We start from the raw sequence: 20,822 nt of genomic DNA on the forward strand, positions 1-20,822 counted from the left end.
GGGTTATTTCACACACGACCTCTTGCCCTGAGATCCATTACTTTGCCCGAGTAGCTGATTCTAATGACACATACAGTATTCTGGGTCGGGAGGCCGGGGCTTGCTTAGTGTTTGTGGTTTGTTAGGTGGGTGTCAGGGCTTTCTATCCGTCCATATCCTGCATCAGTAATGCTGCTTATACTGTACGTGCATCCTGTCAGCTGGAGGGTCAGAAAAAAACAAGAGCAGCCCTGACTTTTTGCTCATATTAGATTAAACCGGGGAGACATTTACATTTTCACTTCCTGTTTGTAGTTTTAGATAATGTTTTAATTACGACATTGATGATTGTTACACACATTAAATCAAACAAAGTGAGTTTGTCGGACATGAGTAGACTCACCCGACCCAGCTCCTTGTCCTCCAGAGCCAGGACACCAGTGCTCTCTGTGAACAGCTTCACTTTGACCGAGGGCAGAGGGTGAGTTGTAGTGAAGTCCCCCTGAGTCCCCCACCTGAAGACACACAGCCCGTTCAAGAATAAACACGGAGCGCTATGATTTATGAATGAACGTTGATACCGTTCTGCATACAAACATTTAGAAGCATTTCACAGCAGCCAATGTGTCTTAAACCTGTTAACAATTCATATTTGCACACCAGATGAGTGGGTTTGATTTTCATTGCAGTTACTCAGCTGTGACAGATTTGAACGGAAACAAGGGGTCACACCCTGCAACATCACCACGCCTTCGTCTCTGCTCCAGCGGCGCTAAACGCTCCCGTCACTGCTTCGGTGATGAGCGAACCGTTACCCGGGCAGAGGCAGCCTCCTGTGGTCGCATGCCTTCACGTCAGAGCCGTGGTCCTCGGCGAGTGAGGAAATGTGCGGCACACGGCCGAGAAGTGACCCCTTCCCCGAGAAGCAAAGCAGCACTCCACGTTCAGTTTTCAGCAGTTTCCACGGCAACATCGTGCAGGAAGGTGAGCTTCTCTCTGTCACACTCTCACACACTAATTTTTAGGTAATCACAACCATCAGATGTGTAGGAGGACAGAATTCGATCCAAACAGCTTTGACCTCGTAGTCAAAGTGACCTGAGCAAAGCGTTTTCCTGTCACTTACATTGTTATTAGTTCCATTTGTTTGGTTTTCTAGCCTGCCCTTGAGAAATAACTACACAGGGTAGAAAATAGACTGAGCCACTAATTTAAAGGCGAAACCTGAGCTGTTTCCTTGATTGGTGAAGGGACGCACCAAAGGCCGGTGATGCTGACCGTCAGTGTTAGTAAGGCCTCGGCACTAATCAGTGGGACAGACCACACATTGTACAGTATAACAGTAGGTGGCCTGGAGCTGACTCACCTTAGATTACAACAGTACAGCAGAAGATTAGTAAGAAAAACACCTTCAAAGGGCCAAACACAGTTGACATTCCCCAATAATTAAAATAATTCATAATGAGAAGTTCCTCCATAATTAAAGAGCAGTTACAGTATGTGTCACATCTGCAGGTGCCTCCAGAGCAAGTGGACGTTGGTGTAATCACGGCTAATCATTTCATCAGTGTAATTACAGCTAAGTGCGCTGTCATTAAGTGCATGGGTGTCTTATTGAAGACGGGGATGTGAAAGTGCACTGCAGGCTAATTACACTGAAGGTTACAGAGGCTGCAGCAAAGCCAGGCTCCAGCACAGCATCCTTGTTGACCAGCGAGGTCGTTAGGTGCCGGTGCGCTCGCCTAATTGGCTCTGTTTAGTGATTCCTGCAGGCGAAGGGCCTTTTGGAAAGAAAAATATATATAAATATAAAGGGAGCAGGAGAAAAAAGCTCCACCAGCAGCCAGAGCGTGTGAAAGGCCAGTCTCATTACCCGCGGACCCCTGCTGTCCGCGAGGCTTTCCAACAGGCGACGGGAGAATTCTGCCCCGTGTGACACTCCTTCGCCAGCAGGCTGCGACACCACAGCGCCGAAAAACACAGGCAGATGAAAATGACTTGTCAAACAAACTCAGCCTAATCTGAAGCAGGGGGCATCAGCGGAGTCGTCTCTGCATGTTCAGAGGTGGAGCAGGTAAAACAGGCTGTCACAGTGTGTGACTAAACGTGTTACAGGTCAGAGTTTACACGATGCTTTGTTGTTTGCAGCAACAATTTCGAAGATCTTGCTGTACTTATTTTATTAGTAAAGACTATTATTGCTTTATTACAGCTGCACAACAGTGGTTCCAAACTGAATAATGATGTCAGGTCACGGTTGAGTTCGTCATGAACAGACTGAAGAGCCGTAATAGAAATCAACAAAGCCAAGTGTCCAGGGGAACTAAGGCTGAAGCCAAGGACCTGACTTGACCTGCGTCCTGATCTTTGGACCGGTGCTGAATAAAGTCCCACCTGCAGACTCCGCTGCTAAAGCGGCAGCAGACGATGCTCTACCACCCTGCAAACCTGTGTCCATGTCTTTCTACTGTAATCGTTTCCCGGTTGTAGTCCCTAGAAAGGCAGGTTAATAAAGTTCAATACAGCATCTGCAAAAAGCTAATTAAGAAAAGCAGCCGTTTTTACAGTATATCAGATTTAAAATAGAGAGATGTAGGTTAGATATGACGAATGCACTTCAATATGTAAACCCTCTATATAAAAGAGTAAACCTGTAAAGGAAACGTGTAAGCAAATCAAATCTATTAAGTGACTACTGAAATATATAGGATACGTATTTGCTGGATTCAGTAGGTGGAGAAGTCATTTCCATGGACCCACTGTAGAAAAATGCATAAAGGTCCATGCTCCGGCTCCAATGAGAGCTCTGATGAAGAGCTGAGCTGGACTTCTGTGTGTGCGTTTCTGTTTTGAACGCGTCTGTGACACAGCAGCTGCATCTGGACCGGAGAACAGGCAACGCGGCTCAATGAAGGCGAGTGGCTGTGAGAGCCGAGGGTCAGGGCTTCCTCTCTTACATAAAGCAAAGAGTTTAGTCTTAATCGGTCAACAATCCACAGGTGCTGATTGCTTTTAAAAGCTGTGGCTCCGGTTCAGGTAACTGTGTTTTCGCCGAGGCCTTTAGGTTCATTTCATTTTCGAAAGCCCTGATTATGATCTACATACAAGTAAAGAGTGGAGGCTGAGCACTCGGAGCCTTCTTTACACCAAGCCTCGGGAGGAACCGAGTGCAGCATCAAAGTCACAGGATTGTCGTCGGACTCAATTCAGTGTGTATCATTAGAGTTGTATTCGTTAGACTCTGGGCAGATGTCCAAAGCCCAGCCAGCGCCTGCCAACATTTGGCAGAACGCATCTGGAGCTTTTCCTCTTCTACTGCAGATATAAACTACTGTAGGCAGATAAAACCGCTCAATCCAGAAAAGTACAGGAGGATGATAATGGCTTAGAAATCCCAGCCAATCATGTGCTGAGTGGTGAAGGATGGCACCGTTATGTCTCGGTCTTAGACACAGCAAAGAGGAACCCTCTGAGGTGTTAAAGGCTCCACAGACTGATGCCGTCTTCTCCCCCTGCATTCAAATTAATGTTTTGCTCTCGTTGCTGCATTGGATGCTCGGCCTTCACCCTGCGGAGTTTAACCCTAGAAGGCTGGACAAAAACTCACTGTGGCCTGGAGGCTTCAGCCTGATCCGTCTGCAGCTTCTCTCCTCCCTCCACCTCCATGGTGCAGTACACGATCCGGTTCGGAGCCACAGACTTCAGGCCCTGAACCTCCACGATCATAATCTGAAATCAGAAGCAGAAGACAGAGAAAAGTCCAGATAGTCTGTGAGTCCACAAAATGTGATTAAGAGGCGATTGCCGTGCAGTGATCTGCTGATTGTTCCCCCTTTGAATGTCCGACTCCTGCTGCAGTTTGTGGCCATTTCAAAGCAAACAGCAGCAACAGTGACAGTGCAGAGTGTGTGTGATGGGTGACCCTGTTCAACTGGAGGCCGGGACCCAAATATCTACATTCACAGCACAAGCTCATCAGGAGTGACTATTTAACTATTTGCTCTCTGGTGCAAAGAATCAGGCCCACATCCAAAATTATTGTCACATATTTAGTGATGGAACATTAGCTATAAAATAAGAATGTTGCCACCCACTAAACAAGGACGGCCATGTGTGTCCACAAACCTCCAGAGTGAAGGCCAGCACCACGTCAGACTTGGACAGGATGTCTCCCTCGTCTCCCAGGTCCAGGAAGGAGTTGTTCAGAGAGGAGCGTTTGAGCTTCTGTTTGAAGTCGGGACCTCCTTTGGACACCGGCAGACTCTCCAGGTTTGCCATCAGCAGGTTAACTGATGAGCGCAGCTCCTCCATGTACAGCGACTCCATGTCGGAGGAGACAAACTTTGGATATCGCTTCTCCTGGAGGACACAGGCGAGACATTGTCTTCACAGCGACACTCACATCTTTGGCAGTGAAGCAAAATTTATAGGAAGCAAAATTTATTTTCTAAGCTTTGTCTCTACAACGCAGACAAACATCTCAGAGCTTCACTTAATGTAACAGGGAAGAATGAACATGGGGCTCACTGTATTAATGCTACTTAAATGTGTCTCACCCTGGCAATCTTCTCTGCCAGTTGTAACCTGCCGTCCAGCTCTCTGCGGATCTGAGCCGCCTGCTCATCCACGTTGTCCAGCTGCCAAAGAAAAAAAGCACAGGGAAGCGTTTTATTAGGCAGTTAATCAGAGAATCAACAGAATCAATAAACCATCAAAAGAGGAAGGAAAGAGAGTGTGGACTCGCTGTGTCCTGGGAAACCAAGCATCATTCAGGAACCCAGTGTATTTAGGTCATCTCCATTTTGGAACCCGAGCCCAAACGGCTGCAACTCTGACTTCTAAAAAGCAGTTAGCAGAGTGGTGGTTGAAATTCAGCCTCAGGTGATTAGAGATTAACAAAAGCACGAGTGCCTCAGTTTCTGTTTTATAACGATTAACTACCAGGTAAGGTCTTAAAGACAGGTCCTGTAACAGTGGACCTGTCACACTCCTCTGCAGCGGGACAAGATCGCGCTGCTCGAGAGCTTCACACTGAGCAGATGAGCCGACAACTCGCCTGTCAGCCAGACGTAGTGAGTGAGAACTGAACAAGGTTTTGCTGACTGGCTAGAAAACAGCGTTTCACCAATCGGTGATGAGCACAGGCATCTGAAATGACAATCAGAGATAAAAAGGCCCATAATGGAAAGTGGCCTGAAGCCAAAGAGAGTTGAACGTAGGAGCTGGAGTGAGGCAGCGGAGATAAGCTGGTAAATCTGAGCCGGTTTGCAGAGAATCGGTTAAAAATCTGTCTCATTTCTCCTTTCGTCACACTGAAGATACACTGACGACAAAACTGATGAGAAGCCACAGTTATACATAGACACCAGGCTGAGCTCACTTCGCTGGGTGGGGAGTGGGGAGGGGGGGCGCGTGTGTCAGGGCTAAAGTGGGACGAGGTGGCACAGACGAGGATCCGGAGCCACAGGAGACGAACACGCCTCAGGTGAAGCCTCACAAACCCAGAGCTCCCAGAAGCCCCTTTCTGCTCCAAGATGAATGTTTCATGGACCCGTGCGTCTGTGACGTCGGCTGTGGACCCAACGGACGGCACGGAGCACAGCGATGTTGTGGGGGTGGTTCGCTGCTTCAGGCTCAGGGCGACTGGTCGTAATTGAGCGCAACATGAATTTTTCTCTTCGCCAGAACATCCTGAAGGAGAAGGTCAAGACAATGACCCCGAGAATAAGAACAAGTCAACCTGTGAAACGCCCTCACGAAATAAAATAAAGTCACGCAGTGGCCGAGTCAAAGCCAGAACCAGATTTTACACACTGGATTGAGTACGTTTTCAGGGTGCTGTAGATGTGAGCGCTCCCATATGTAGATAACAAAGACATGTCACTGCTGGAGGTTCCACATCAGGACAGACTGAACAAACAGCGGGATATGACTCATGTTCACCTAAAACAGTCCTTTGCAGCAACAAATCCATCAAACATTTAGCCAGAAATGAACTTGTTTCCGTGAGGAAATGCACAAAGTAGCATTTCATGGATGAGCTGTTGATGGTGTTAAGGTTCATTGAAGACATGTTTTTGAACCAATGGAGGCTGAACCAGCATGAAGATGCGTCTGACAGGATGTGTGCTGTTCTGGTTTAGTCAATAATCAAAAGTTTCTGTTCCTGGGGAGAAGCAGCAGTGTTTACGTGGCGGTGAAGGTCGAGGGAAGCTTCTACTTTATTGATACACTCTTACATTATGCTTGAAAAAATATTCTCAGACCTGCTGGGTTGAAGTCTTTGACTTTTTCACTTGTGTTCATGGCATTTTTATGAATAAGATCTCAGACGTTGGGAATTTACAGCATCTATATTCATGTCACTAGAATTGTATCATGTCAAAAACAGCAGCTCGCTTTTCCACAGCTTCCTGCATCCACATTTACTGTCTGTAATCACGTTGCCCAGTGAGAGAAGGATGGTTTGATAAGAGGCTGGTCAGAGGTCAGCATCACTGTAACCTCCAATCTGTCTCATTTATGCGATAACAGCATCAAAGAAACACTGAGCTTCCTTTAATTTGGGCACAATCGTCCATTAGGTCTCGAAGAACTCAACAGCTTCCCTGGTCTAAGGTCACCGATGCACCACTGTGTAAATAGTGGCCTCAATGAATGAAGCTCGTCTCTAAATGCTAATGAGTATGAATGAATATAAATGATTACTATGCTGAAGGAGTTTGAGTTTGTGAAGCATCTGCAAAATCTGTTTTTTCCTGATGAGAGGAACTTGCTGCCGAGTTTGAATTATTAGTTTTGTCCACATTTAATTAAGGCAAGTAATAAACTGCCAATAACAAAATACTTGTGGAAAACTATAATGCATCTAAAAGGTAAAATGCTTAAATTTTAGCAGAACTGGTGCAAAATGACAATCGCTGCAGTGCTGGTTTTATGCTGATCAGAATCATTTAACCTCATTTAGTAAGACAAACAAAAAATGACTTCAATATTAAGTTCTCAAACAGCGAGAGCTGCAAAATGTCTGATACGGTCCAGTAGTACCAGAGTCCAGGTCAGAGACCCCCTGCAGTGCGCTGAGACACAGCTGGGCATATATTTAAACTGTAGCAGCGACTGTTTGGAGGGGATGCGAGAGACAATTACTGTACTCACACACCCACAGTTCGACTGCAGGCGCTAAAATTAACCAACACACACACAAACCAGAGTAGAAGCCCGCTTTGTTACCATGACTTCTATTATGCCGTCTTTGTTGGCAACCTTTAACTCACAGAGCATTTCTATGACAACAGGGCTTTTTATAAAGCTGCTAATCAAAGTCGTGTCAACATGTCAGAGGATGAATCCACACTTCAAACTGTCACACACACACACACGCACACACCAGGAAGCACCAGAGCAGTCAAGCAAAGTCTGTATTAACATTAAAGCCAGATAATTAAACCCTGTTCAACATGTCTACACACTACAACTTTACTACCTGTAAACTACTACTACTGTAAATATACTACCTGTGATCAAGATAAGAAGACGATTGTGTTGTATTTACTTTAAGTAAAGGCAAGCAGTAAATTATTCACATTTGGAAAACTTCAAACTCATGCTGGTTTATTTCTTCTGCTATTACTACATATTTTCACATCTTTTCTTACACACACGATCCCAGACAAATTATGTATGGCTGAACAATCTCAGGCTTTCAGACTGAATATTGTTCAATTTGAAAAAGAAACTCATGAATCTGGTTCATGGTTTCCTTCTCAGACCCACAGTTAACACACATCTGTCAAAGATAAGTCATTTAAAAAACTGTTTGTTGTGGTGTGTTTTCAGATCAGTCTCTGTATAGATTTTAACCATTTGGCTCATTTTATCCATGTTGATAGTAGAAAAAAGGAAAATGGGATCTACTCACCAGAAGGACGAGCATTCAAGGTTATGTGTCTAGTTCTGTGGTCTCTACACAACACTTGATCCGAAATTAGCATTAACAGCAAAGAAAAATTTCATGTTTCAGTTTCTGCATCAGACACGTTCTGTCATTTATTTAAATGCAAGAACATTAAACAGCAAAATTACTGTAGAAAAGCACCGTCTCTCCGCCAATAGCTTGTCCATCACATTCGAGTCCACTCCGTTTAGTGTGTTTGCACTTCAGTGTTTTATCCACATTTACAAATGCACGAACAGCGACTGCTGAAATGAAATGGTGTGTGAATCTGACCCAGTCTCATGAGACACCAACAAAAAAAGAAAACAACTCGGCCAAGCACAAACTGAACAACACACTGAGAAGCAACAGCCAGAATAACCATTTAACAAAGACAGGGAAAACGAATAGGAGGGGAATTACACGGCGCCATCAGTAACGGCAAGGAGCGCGGACGGGGCGGCGGCGCAGGATGAAACGCCAGAGGAAAACAGCAGCTTGAGGGCAAACGGCGGCTTCTTCACAGGCCTCTGTCACCGCTGTCGGCAGAGCCGCTGCCTCAAGCTGCAGATAATTTATTAGCGCTCCGTCTACCTGCCTCTCGGAGCTAACGAGAGCTGACACGCAGACCCAGCGAAATAGAAATCAATGATTCCACTCCACACCTGAGCAGGAAGCCGTTGTTGGCCGAGGCGCCCATGAATAAAATAACCTCGAGACCCAGAGGATCCTGGACGACACTGAAAAGACCGTGGGCTGAAGTGGGCTCGACCTCCATCACACATACATGTAACAGTTAGGACCAAAGGTACTGGAGATGTAAATGTGTCTCTCAGTGCAACGCCTCATATCCAGCGTGCGTTCTAGTTGAACAAGCATCTACAGAGGCTGTGGTGACACATCCACACCTGCTGCACTGGCCCTGCTGTTTGTCCCCATCTGGACACCTGGACTCTCCTCCCTCCTCAGCTGCAGGTCCTGCGCCGCTCTAATTTTACCTCCCTCCATCTCTCAGCATCGCTGGCATTTTACAGCGTGGAACGTTTTCTCCTCCTCAGTCTTTCAGATTTCCTCATATGATAAATACATTCATGTCTGAACCCTGAGTAATGCAGGCTGTAGTTCAGCTTTAAATAAAAAGATACACTCACTGCTTATTAAATTTGCGCCAATAGTTTATTCAGAATAAATTAAGTTTCGGTGAACAACAACGGTCTGATTTTATTATTAATTATTTATTACAATGAGGGGCTGCGAAGCCTTTGGAGAATGCGCCGTTAGTCACGAGTCATTATAGTCATGTTTTTAACAAGACAACAGACGGGTCTGTGCCAACAAATGAACTGTCACTCAATTAAGGCTTATTATAGTTCAAACAATTACCCAGAGTAGTTATTTACAGTTCTAATGGTCTTTACACGAGACGGGTCCTGTTTAAATGAGCTTTAAATGACAGGACTGTAAAAGAGCATTAGTAATCGTAACAAGGAGAATGAAACAAGGCGATGTAAGAGCCTCTCTGAGAAACAAGTGATGTGCAGAGCAGTCGCCACCGAGTGTGGCTCAGCTGGCATGAATGTAATGAAACGGATCACCTGGATGACGGCAACACAAACAGATGAATCATGGGAAGAAGTCAATTATCGCATCCACATCCTCACCAGAGGACAGAAATGGGTGAGTTTCTCATCGAGAGGACTGTGACTATAGTAATGATTTTAAATTAATATCGGAAGAGCCGGTGAAGGTGCATTTAACCGGTGCAGCCCCCTATACATCATTTAGAGCCTTTTAATATCTTTATTCTATGAAATTGTGACTTTGCTCTCAACTGCTGTACAAATACGACTCTCTTAGCATCTGCTACTGTTCATGTCTGTGTTAAGATTTTCTTTGCAGTAACTATAAAATGAGAAACCGAGAACAATGTGGCAGTTTAAAAGAAAAGATATTAATATTCAAAATATTCACAAAAAATATTTAACCTTGAAGTAAAGTAGTTAACAGCTGGTCAGGAAGTTAGAAATGTAAGAATAAACTGAAAAAATATGACAAATGTAACATTCCGCATATAAGGACAGAGAAACTAAGTGGGGAATGTTTTTCTCAGCAGCCACAGATTTGACTGAAACCAGGGAAACACAGGTGAGAGTTCGGTTGGAATTAGCTCCTGCCTCCTCATCGCCGCCCCCTCGGCCTTTATTCTTCTCTCTCCGCTGGCCCCTAATTAGGCAGGACGATAATAGAATCTGTCCTGGCAACAGACACGGTGCTCGTTGGTGATATCTTAGTGGGCTGCGAAGTTATTTATGTTCAGCTGGAATCATTGTCAGAAATGAGCGTTTCTGGACAGTGAGCAGACGCCAACATCCTGTGGAGGTCATTAAAGTCTTTACACTTAAAACGACCCACAAACAGCTCGGCTCCCGCCCCCAGCGGTACAGTAACTATCCAAGACTGCAGTCCTGGTTTGATTCAGCCACGTGTCGAGCTTCCGAGTAACGACTGAAAAACTGTAAGGTAAATGACATGAACTAACTGAGCAAATGTCGCTGCAACAAATCTCTTTATACTATTTACAGTTCATCTCAAATGTACCTGCTAACGAAATATTTGTTATACAATATCATGGAATCTGTGACCTTTAAATCTCGAGGGATTAAAGAGAACTGAGGTCCCCGAATGAGGAACTGAATGAGAGTGGGGAATGTCAGAGTTCAAACAGCACAACAAGGATAAAATCTATTTGTATTCCATGTCAAGGCTCCTATGAAGATTCTCCTATTTACAGTAAGAATTCTCCAAAGAGCCCAAGTTTCAATCTGAGTTATTTTAATTAAGAAAGAGCAACTGATCACAATAAGACGGTTTATTTAAAAACATCTGCATTGGCCACGAAAGTGCTACAGATTATGAACCTGCGTCAGGTTACCTAGCAACAACATGCAGTTTTTATTAAAAGTACTGGGTGTAGAAAAATCTGACTTCAGGTTATAATTACTCAATTTAACGAGAAAGCTGATATTACTGACAGTCGTCACATGATGTGGAGAAATGATCCACAGCCAAAAAGCACCTTCCATCATTTATGGAATCAGTAGTGGAAACGTACAGTAATAAGACCAGCGAGAAACAGGAGCTGGAGAAGCGTCCATGGTGAAAACGTGAGTAAACCACCCATTGTGGAGCTTTCCTCTCCTCTACAGAGAAAACCTACCATGACACACACTGACAAAGCGCTGCAATAACGCCTGCACCCGACCACTCAGCTGTGTGAGGGCCACTTAGAGTAACAACAGCATGGATCCGGTCCACGTCTGTCAAAGTCTGCTTCCTCGGGTCTCCATCTTCCACCTCCATTCATTCACGCCTACACGTGAAAACGCTGCAGCTTCGCCAACCCAGCAATTACCCAGAAACTCAGGCCTGGGCGAGGTTCTGCACCGTCCGATGCTAATGATGAAGGCTTCCCTTAGAGGAACTCTGCGATTCACTACATGGAATGAATTACTTTTAATCAGAACTATAAAAACCCACGAGATGTCAGGTCTAATAAAAGGTCAAATCTTAGAGCATGTAAAAATTTACATTTTTTAGGTTCAAGTTTAATTATTTTCCTTTTATAGCAGGAAGACAGTGATACGGTCGTAACATAGATTTGTCTGTCATTCAAATAATGAACTGTTACTTCACTAGACCTAACGGGAGTTGACTGACATTGGTGTGTGTGCATCCACATTGAGCAGTCAGTATTCTGGAGAGCTGCTAATGCTTCCTGAACCCTTGACCACCTGTGCCCCCCCTCCCCCCGTGAACTCACCTGGCAGGCGTTGTACAGCAGCTGGTGCTCGAACTTGCGGATGCTGAGGATCTGCTGGAACATCTCGTACAGCTGCTCTTTGCTGAGGATGAGCTCCGACATGGCGCTGAGGTGCGCCCGCTGCGGCTGGCGCCGCATGTCCTCGTCCCCGCGGTAGATGGCGTCATACTTGGCGATCCAGGAGCTCAGCACCGTCTCCTTGCTCAGGCCGTTGATCTCCGGGAGGCTGCGGACGCGCCGCTCGATGTTCTTCTTGAAGACCTCGCGGAAGTCGTTGGCCGAGCAGCCGCCGCTCTGCACCATGCGGGACACGCGCTCACTCTTCAGAAAGCCCTGCCATGAAGAGAGAGAGGGTTATGAACGGCAGACAGGCGCCTACGTCCGCACTGACTTTAATTAGCAGCACTTTCATTTCACCCCAGGTCTCTCAGTGAAGCTGATTTGGAAGAAACAACGCTTAGATGTTTTATGAATATGCCTCTTGGCTGAGACCTGATGACAGAAAATTATTATGGGTCTAAAACATGAAAACTGTTTTACGGTTGCCGTGGAGACAAAGACACCACAACAAAGAGTAATTAGATGAAGAGTTGAACCAATGCTAAATGACACTTGTTTCAGCATTTGAGGCTCAAAAAGCAAAGCTGCACAAACAGGTCTGCTCAAAAGGAAATTCACTGAATCGCATGTCAAACTTTGTGCTTGATCCCACTTTTTGGCGTTGAGCTGAAGTTCTTTATCCGGAGCCAGTCTGAAGAATCGCGGCTCACTGCGGCATTACACAGTCTCTCAGCCGGCTGCTTCACCTCATCCTGGCAGTCACACTGAGACTCCGAGCAGCAAAACACAAGTGAGCGGATGATTCATCTAATGGAGGCCGCGAGCCCAGAGAGCTGCAGCCGAGGACAGCGTGAAGAGACGGCGACAGACATCAAACTGGACTCCAAATTTAGCACGTGGATCATCTCTGCTGCGTGCGTGCACAGATCTAGGTTTCAGTGCAGAACGTCTACATGTGGAAGCTACATGTAATGTCTCAAGCGCAGTGCCAACAGGATAAGTGGATTATGTAATTGGGGAAGGGGATTAGAGAAACCCGATTTCCCCAGGTAGGTTTTCCCCAGAGAACCGATTTCCCCGCCATGGATGTGCATAATGGGTTTACGAGCCAGCTTTTCTAAGAGGGCACAAGTGCAGGACGAGGCTGCAGCTCTACAAAGTGAGGTACCACATAACCAGCGTATGTTACTGGACAGTGAGACGAGCCCAGCCACCTGTCTGAGCTGCCTTTGGAGCCATTTAACAAATAACGTCTCCGGGCAGAATCCCTTCACGTCTCTTTCTCCAACAGTGGCCTCATTTACTGATTTAGTTAACATTCATACAGATTTGGGTAAAGAGTAATTAAACCATCAGCACAATTAGAAACACAAAACTCCGTCATTTTATTGTGGCCACTATCTTACGTTTATGTTCATCGTAATTATTTGATAGAATCCATTTGCAGAAGTGCAAAAAAAAGGATAAATAATAGATGCATTACATCTATTATTAACAACAAGCCTCTGGAGAAAGTGAAAATAATAAATTCTGTCTTCTCGCCGTGCTATGTATCCAACACCTTCATCTGTGCCTCATCGCTCCAGTGAAGCAGAACATACAAACAATACGTCACATTCGTAACTGAATTAAACGCGTTTTCCACTGTTCATTAAGCAGCAGGTGGACACAGGACGGCATCATGCAACAGAACGGCTGATCCATGTAAGAAGGTACTCAAGACTCCTGAATGCATCATAGTACTGCTCCAATACTACATGAGCCACACAGCTGTGTTGACCGGTCAGTAGATCACATCGTTAAGATGTCTAAACGTCTTGATTCTAATGGTTCAAGTTCTGTTGATTCGAGTTTCTCCAGCGGTTTCATCAGTTCTTCCCACATGAAGTTTGGCTGTGTTACATTTACTCATTTTATTTGAGGATAAAAATCGTGAAGGGTCAGCGTGATGTGAAAACTGATCCACTTATCACGATGATAAGAATTCAACCCTTGACTTTATTAACTTCTCAAAGCTGCCTCACTCTGACTAAGCCTCCTAATGAAAGTCAGAATTGTGTATTAAAAATCATTTATTTTCCACTACAGTAAATCATCCCCAGCAGCAGCGTGACCTGTCAACACAATGTGTAAAAAAACAAAACAAAACTGATCGATGCTCCAAGTCTATGCAAATCTTGTGCAGCCTAATTAAATAATATTGTCTGTTGGAAATCACAGCTAGAAATAAACAAGATGGTGAAATAACCTTCAAGGCTTCCAAGGGGGGAGCTCCCAGCTGATTCCTCTGACCTGGAGTCAGCTTCTCTGACATGGTTGTACTTGCGGTGCATTGGAGCTAAACTGTGACCAGCTTATGTACAGTATAGTAACACTGACATTCACACAGAAAAACGTGATGAGCTGCGTGCACTGTTCTCCGATGCGGCACCCACGAGAGCAATAGCCCTGCAGAGCGTGAACGAACAGCAGATGGAGAGGAACTGCTGTGAAGCTGAGAGTAACGACGCAGAGCAGAAATCACTTCCATCTGAAGAGGAAGAGGAACACAAGAAAAAACAAACGTCTTGGTGTGGAAGAACGTACAGGAGAGATTTGTACTCCGCAGGGGGCGGCGGCGCAGATAGAGGGTCCCGTTTACGGTGATAGATGGAAATGGGCAAACGTTAAGTGGATAAAGCGGGAGGTGACAGATGTAGCTGCCACCAGAGGAGCCTCCTAACAGCAGCTAATCTGCATCACTCAACGCAAACTGCTCTGAACTGCAGGAAACAAAAGCACATTAAACGGCTCCTTTGAAAGGAGACCTGCAAAAAAAAAAACAAAAAAAAAAAAAAAAACGTTTCAAATGATAACGCTTGAAACCGGGACAGGCGTCTGAGCTGCTGCTGGGATTAGAACCGTAATGAAGCTGTGGAGTCACTGGCTGCTTCCAGGTGTATTAAGCCACTCAGGTGTGACAGGAGATTAGTTCAACAGAAAGCTCAGAGTCATGTTTTGTTTTCTGTTGGGTTTAATCCTGCTAAGACACACTAAAGCTTAAGGAGGGGGGGCATTAAATGCCAGTAACAAGGAATATTAGCAGCTAGAGGTTTTAATGACTTAAGACTGCAGATATCCTGAGAAAAGAAAAGCAGAAAGGCCTCTACATCGACCACATAACAAACCTACACTCATCACAGTGAACAGGGTCTTCTCATCTGTGCTTCGAGCGTATGGTAAAGTCATAATATTTAATAACCGACATGAAGAGGAACAGAGAGGAGCCAGTAGCTCACTAACAGGCACAGATGATTATTTTTTTTCCCATGTAGGCATAATTATTGTGTTCACTAATTGTTTTGTGGTGGAGCTGAAATGGACCACACATGAACGCAGCTCGGCTGCTTCATTACAGGAAAAATGACGCTGTTTATTGTAAACATGCTGAAGCGTCCTCGTTACCGTGGGGCCGGTAATTATCAAACACACACGAGCTCCAACTTCGCCCTTACCGTTAATAAACCCTCATATTAGTTATAGTTGGAGATGTGATGGAAATCTTCTTCAGACCTCCTTGCACGTTCACTTAGCCAGGAGCTTCCAATTCAGCGTGAGCTTCAGGAGCGGGGTCATTGTGATGTGTCCCGCGACCTACAGTATTCACCGTTTACTTTGGACTACACATGACATTTACTGACAAGAAGAAAAGTGTAGTATAAAATACTAGTGTATGAAAAGAGCCCATCATCAGCTGCCCTTTGTAAAGGTCACTCCCTCCTCAGCAGATCTGCGCCTCCTTTCACACCACGGGAGGCCCTGACCACCCGTCCTCTAAGCCTGGACCTATGACTACCCTGTCTAACACTGTCCAGTTCAAAGCATCCTTCATTAAAAGGTACTAAAAGCCTCCAGCTGACCTGGACTGCCTAGTCATCTGTCCCAACAGGAGTGAAACATGGCTAAGGACCCCCGTCACCATCGTCACTAGGCTTGGGGTCTGGTTTAGATATGACTTGGCATGCATTCTGATGGAACAATAAGCCAGTTAGCTGCACTGCAGACAGGAGCAGCTCTCAGACGCCTTCAGAGGATCAGTAAGAGCTGCGACGACCCAAGCTCTGCTGAGAGGCCTGCAGACCTGCCAGTCTATCACAGGGTGTCACTGCTGTAGCTTCCACAGCCAAACGGCTGCACCGAAGGTCCACTTGGTCCAAAACAAAATCTTTCATGCTTTTCAAATTTTTTACATTTTTCATTTTTTTGGATTTTATCAAAATAAGGAATTGATCACACTTCATTTGGAAGATGAATTGGAACTGATAAAACCAAAGAGACAGAGAATTTGGTTCAAATACATATTAGGAAGGTGCACGTATATTAAAATAAATTCCTTTGATTACGGTTACCATCAAGTCAAGGGAAATCGCGTTTGGGGGAAACATCAATAAGTTTCTTTTCTCTAAAACCTATAAAACTGAAGAAACTATAAATTGCATACGATGATGCGACGTGCAATTGATCTAAAGGTTGTAACAGCTGGAGACCGTGAGTGAAACGATTTCTATGTGGAAAAGTGAATTGTAACGTCACGACCATCGTCTCAGGGTTCGAGTCCTGATCCTGCAGCCCTCCTGCCGCTGTGCTCCACATTCTATAGGCGCTCCTTCATTTTGTCTGGTGACATAAATGTCAGCCATTATTACTAATGAATTAATCAGCAGGAGACTTCCTCCCTCCCCTGCTGCTTGAATTAATTGGAGTTTTAAAATGTCACTAAATTATTTACACACCAGTAGAGCACTGGGCTGCAAGTTGGGAGTTGAAAGGCTCAGGAGACCAGTATGGAAACTTAAAAAAAAAAAAAAAAAAAAAAAAACGGAAAGCCACATGTTTACAGTAAACAGCTCAATGGCACATGAGAAGGCTTTTACTACAACACATAAGAGCCGTGCAGGCGTCAGCTGTCATCCCTCATCATTAGAGACAGGTTTACTCAGATCCCTCTTTGCCACAACAGTCGCCGAGCCACCTGTCAAGCTCACGCTCCATTCCACTCCCACTCATGAACTAACTGAAAAACAGAAAAATCCCAAACACGTAACGGGAGAAAACCCAGCTGCAAGGCCACCAACACTGCAAAGAGCCAAAAAGAGCAGCCGAAGGCACAACTAGTGCTGCTTATTAAAAAAACAAAGTGCAGACAATTTACTCCAAAGAAGTCAAAGATAAAAAAAGAGTTTTTTGTTGTCTCTGAACACGTGAGCTTAGACAATTTGTACTTACATCTGCTCTGATTTATGGTTGATTTACTGTATGCATGGAAAGCGCTCAGTCACAGTAACATCCAAGCTTTGGTTTAAGTGCTGCAGCATCATCTGTGAGAAGCTGTGGATCATCACCACTCACACGTCGCTTCATGCATAAAACATCAATGATAAAATGTGCCGCCTGCTTCAAGTCAGCTGTGTTTCACTTCTGACTTCAGCCAAACTGTTGAATATATTTTATTTACTTATCACAGGGATGTAAAGCTGCAGAAGCTGATGAAGAGATGTGAGCGTCCACCTCAGACAGACATTAAAGACATAACTACAGTCTGGCAGAAGCTACACTGTGTAAAAAAAAGCCCAGTCCACTGAGAGGACCGACCTTTAAGCAACCAGAAGCAGGATGCGGTCCATTCAGGGAACGGAGCTCATTTTGTTCTGTTGAGAAGGGGAAGCTTCAACTTAACCTTCCCACAGTCTTTTTGGTTTTCATCAATCAAGACCGAGCATGCGACAGTTCACCTAACCACTGAACTAAACCAAGATCTGAGTTTGTTCTCTAAACCAATTACTCCACGTTCAATAAAAACCCCATGAAGAGGCAGATTGGAGGAACAGGCGTGGGTTTCTCTGCCTCGAGTCGAGCAGCAGTTCCGTTTCTCTATTCAGATCACAAAATGTCACAGATGAAGCGTGGAGTGGTGGAGTCGTGGAAGTCATCGTTACGTGGGGGGAAGAAAACCAGCACAGAAGAGTCACAGGCCAAAGCAGCAGCGAATGTTCAGGAGGCGTAGCCCTAAAAAAGCTCCTCGCTCAAATGTTCTGCCTGTGTTAGGTAGAAATTTTATCAGTCACCTTTTCATGTTCATGGTTACACAGAGATTTAATGAGTCAACTTGCAAATGTCTGGTCTCCAGTTAACATCAAGTCAAACTAACCTCTGAGAATCTGAGAAAGACTTATTTCATCTCCCTTGTGCAGATTTTAGATCCTACCTAAACTGTGGAGACCCGCGCAAAGGAAACTATTTGTTGTGAGTCTCTGCAGGGGTTTGAAAATGGGCCAATTAGGACCAAATAGCTGAATTATATGAAGACCACCTGAACAGAATGGAAACCTGTGCTAATAGGCACAGATTATAAAAAGGTCCAAGCATGAAACGAGGAGGAAAATCAGTTCCATCTGTTGCTATAGAAAACAAATAGAGATTGGTCAAATGATCTTAACTTCTGTACTTTTATGAAAAACCATCTGGGCATAATTTCAATATTCTCTCCAGACAGTTAAGCCACAGGAGGAGGGTTAATGTCTGGACAAGTCATGGCATAAATGGCATCAAGCAGAAAAATCAGAAGAATGAATGTTTTTCCCCATTTTGCTGGTGGTGCAGAGCTGCAGTGGGAAGCGAAAATGAAGGTGTGGGTGGAAAAATGTGATGATAAAAGAAAAAAAAAATTATCTCTGCTGTTGAGACCACATCACGACCCTGATCACGAGTCTGCAGAGTGACACATCTTCACTCTACAGCATGTCAGAGAACCGGCCGCATCGATGCAGGTGTGACCCCAAACAGATGTCTGGTGCACATCTGCAGTTACATACAGATACTGGGAGTCTGGGAGCAGAGGAAAACGGCCAGTCTCCATCTAACAACTTGCTAATAAGTCCAACCTCTAACTTTACAAACCGTCAGCATGCAGCTTTAATGAAGGCGAGTTGGATTTGGCACCTGTGGACACAGTAATGCGTCATCATGAGGTTCTGTTAATGTGAGGAGCTAAGGACCATCAGGGTTGACTCATCGTAGCCTCCTGCTGTCCCAGAGCTCTGTGGAACCCGAGGAGACCGAAGGAGGAGTAGGAGCAGCAGCGGAAACACACTGTCTGTCGAACTGGCCTCAGACGGGTTCAGCGGATTCTAACATCCGTCAGAGCCTGTGATCACCGGAGCTTCCTCATGTCCGGCCATTGTGAAGCTCTTTTTGGAGCGAGCAGAGCCAAACGAGTCCTGCAGTAGGAAACGCACAGCCTCCTCGGTAACTTGTGCAGATGAAGAAAGCAAAACTAAGTGTTGACACATGAAAGAGTCCGTCTGCATCCAGACTTCAAACACTCACTCTCCCTCAGCTGAGTGTAAATCCATTTTCATGTTGCTTTAGCAGGCCTCCATGTGAAACTTGTATCAAAGCAAACAGACACAGACACGCAGCCCTCCCACTCACAGCCAGGCATGCAGAGGGATACATGCACTACAGAGTGACAGAGCTCCCGGTGCATTCAAAGACTGTCTACACGACAGGTGTGTTTGTTTGGAGGATAAACGGGCTCAATCAAATGTTCGCTGGTGAATCTCATCTGCGATATTTACCAAGGATGCCGCTTCCCTTCTGTTACGTGGTGGAACCTGCTGCGACTGAACGTCATTGTGAATATTCTCCAAGGTGACGCGTTATTGATCGCGCCGTCTCGGGCAGACTAAACCCTGTGACGGGGCTGACCTTTGACCTGCCTCTGATCCGGTGATTCCTCTGCAGCTCTGCTCTCTTCTTTCTCATTTTCCACACATATTGGGAGACGACAAGAGAATCTGTAAAATCCTTGGTTAAATAAAGATTAAAGCAGCTGAGGTGGAGGCACATTCAGGCTCCAGGAATGCCACACGGCGCTGAAAGGCTTTGAAATACTAAATTACAGGTCACACACCTGCAGCATAACAATACACACCGTGTTTTATTTTACCCCCTCATTGTCACTAATGGTGTGACGTTCAGACCAATTTCTCCACAGCAACACTGAAGCATCAGCGTTCTCATACTGTAGAATGAAGAGTCATTGTGAACTGAGTCATACACTCAGGTTGAGCTGGCCAGCGGGGCGCCTTCCTTATGAAGCCTGCGTGACACTGAAAGCGCCATCGACGCTGAAAGTCAGACGCAGCGTCCAGTGGCATCTGGAACGGAGGATATTAATGCGGTCAAATGAGAACCTGTGATTCCCGAGTACGCCGGAGGAAAGCCACACTCATTAATCACTTCTTATGGGACAAACTTCCAATTTACAATGGAAATAAAATGCAGCAACAAATGCCCGCTGTTACTCTGGGCCTGCTTACGGTGTGTCACTTCACTCAACTGCAGTGAATATTCAAAACAGCCATTAAATCTTTTTCCCCGTGTGCAACATTAAATCAAATCACATTCTGTGTGACTGCCGTCGTCACATTATGACTCCACACAGCACAGTGCAAGACAGAGGCAATTAAGACCACTTCAGCTCTCAGAAGGCCGATTGATGTCTCAGGAATTTAATTCCCATTTGTCCTCAGAGCTTTGCTGACACACACACACACACACACACACACACACACACACACACACACACACACACACACACACACACACACACACACACACACACACACACACACACACACACACACACACACACACACACACACACACACACACACACACACACACACACACACAGAGAGAGAGAGAGAGAGAGAGAAGTGGTCAGAACAGGTTCAGAATGAATGAGTGTGAAGAGGCAGGCCAATAAATGTCTTCCGGGTAAACGAGACATTATCTCAACAGAGCATAAATCAGCTGGAACACAATAAATCAATTCCAGCACGAGGTTGATCAGAATAATAAAGAGGAGAGGGGAGGTTGGTGTCCCTCAGGCCTGAGGTAAAGGCAGACATCATGTTACAGGAACTGAGATGGTCAGAGCAACACTAAAGCCTCCTGAGCTGGTAATGCATCCATTTAACATCA

At 45.2% G+C, this 20,822-nt stretch overlaps 1 protein-coding gene across 9 annotated transcripts in view; it reads right to left on the reverse strand.

The window, feature by feature from the left end:
• cadps2 (Ca++-dependent secretion activator 2) overlaps nt 1-20,822 on the reverse strand; it is a 97,887-nt gene that overhangs the window by 50,681 nt on the left and 26,384 nt on the right. For all 9 annotated transcript variants that reach the window (XM_029153496.3, XM_029153507.3, XM_029153498.3 and 6 more), the window contains exons 3-7: nt 11,736-12,068; nt 4,536-4,616; nt 4,105-4,338; nt 3,587-3,708; nt 383-494 (exon numbers count right to left, since the gene is read on the reverse strand). In XM_029153496.3, the coding sequence (XP_029009329.1) occupies nt 383-494; nt 3,587-3,708; nt 4,105-4,338; nt 4,536-4,616; nt 11,736-12,068 (882 nt within the window). The remainder of the gene's footprint in view (nt 1-382; nt 495-3,586; nt 3,709-4,104; nt 4,339-4,535; nt 4,617-11,735; nt 12,069-20,822) is intronic.

Source organism: Betta splendens, chromosome 6, assembly GCF_900634795.4.
Source record: "Betta splendens chromosome 6, fBetSpl5.4, whole genome shotgun sequence".
NCBI lineage: Eukaryota > Metazoa > Chordata > Actinopteri > Anabantiformes > Osphronemidae > Betta > Betta splendens.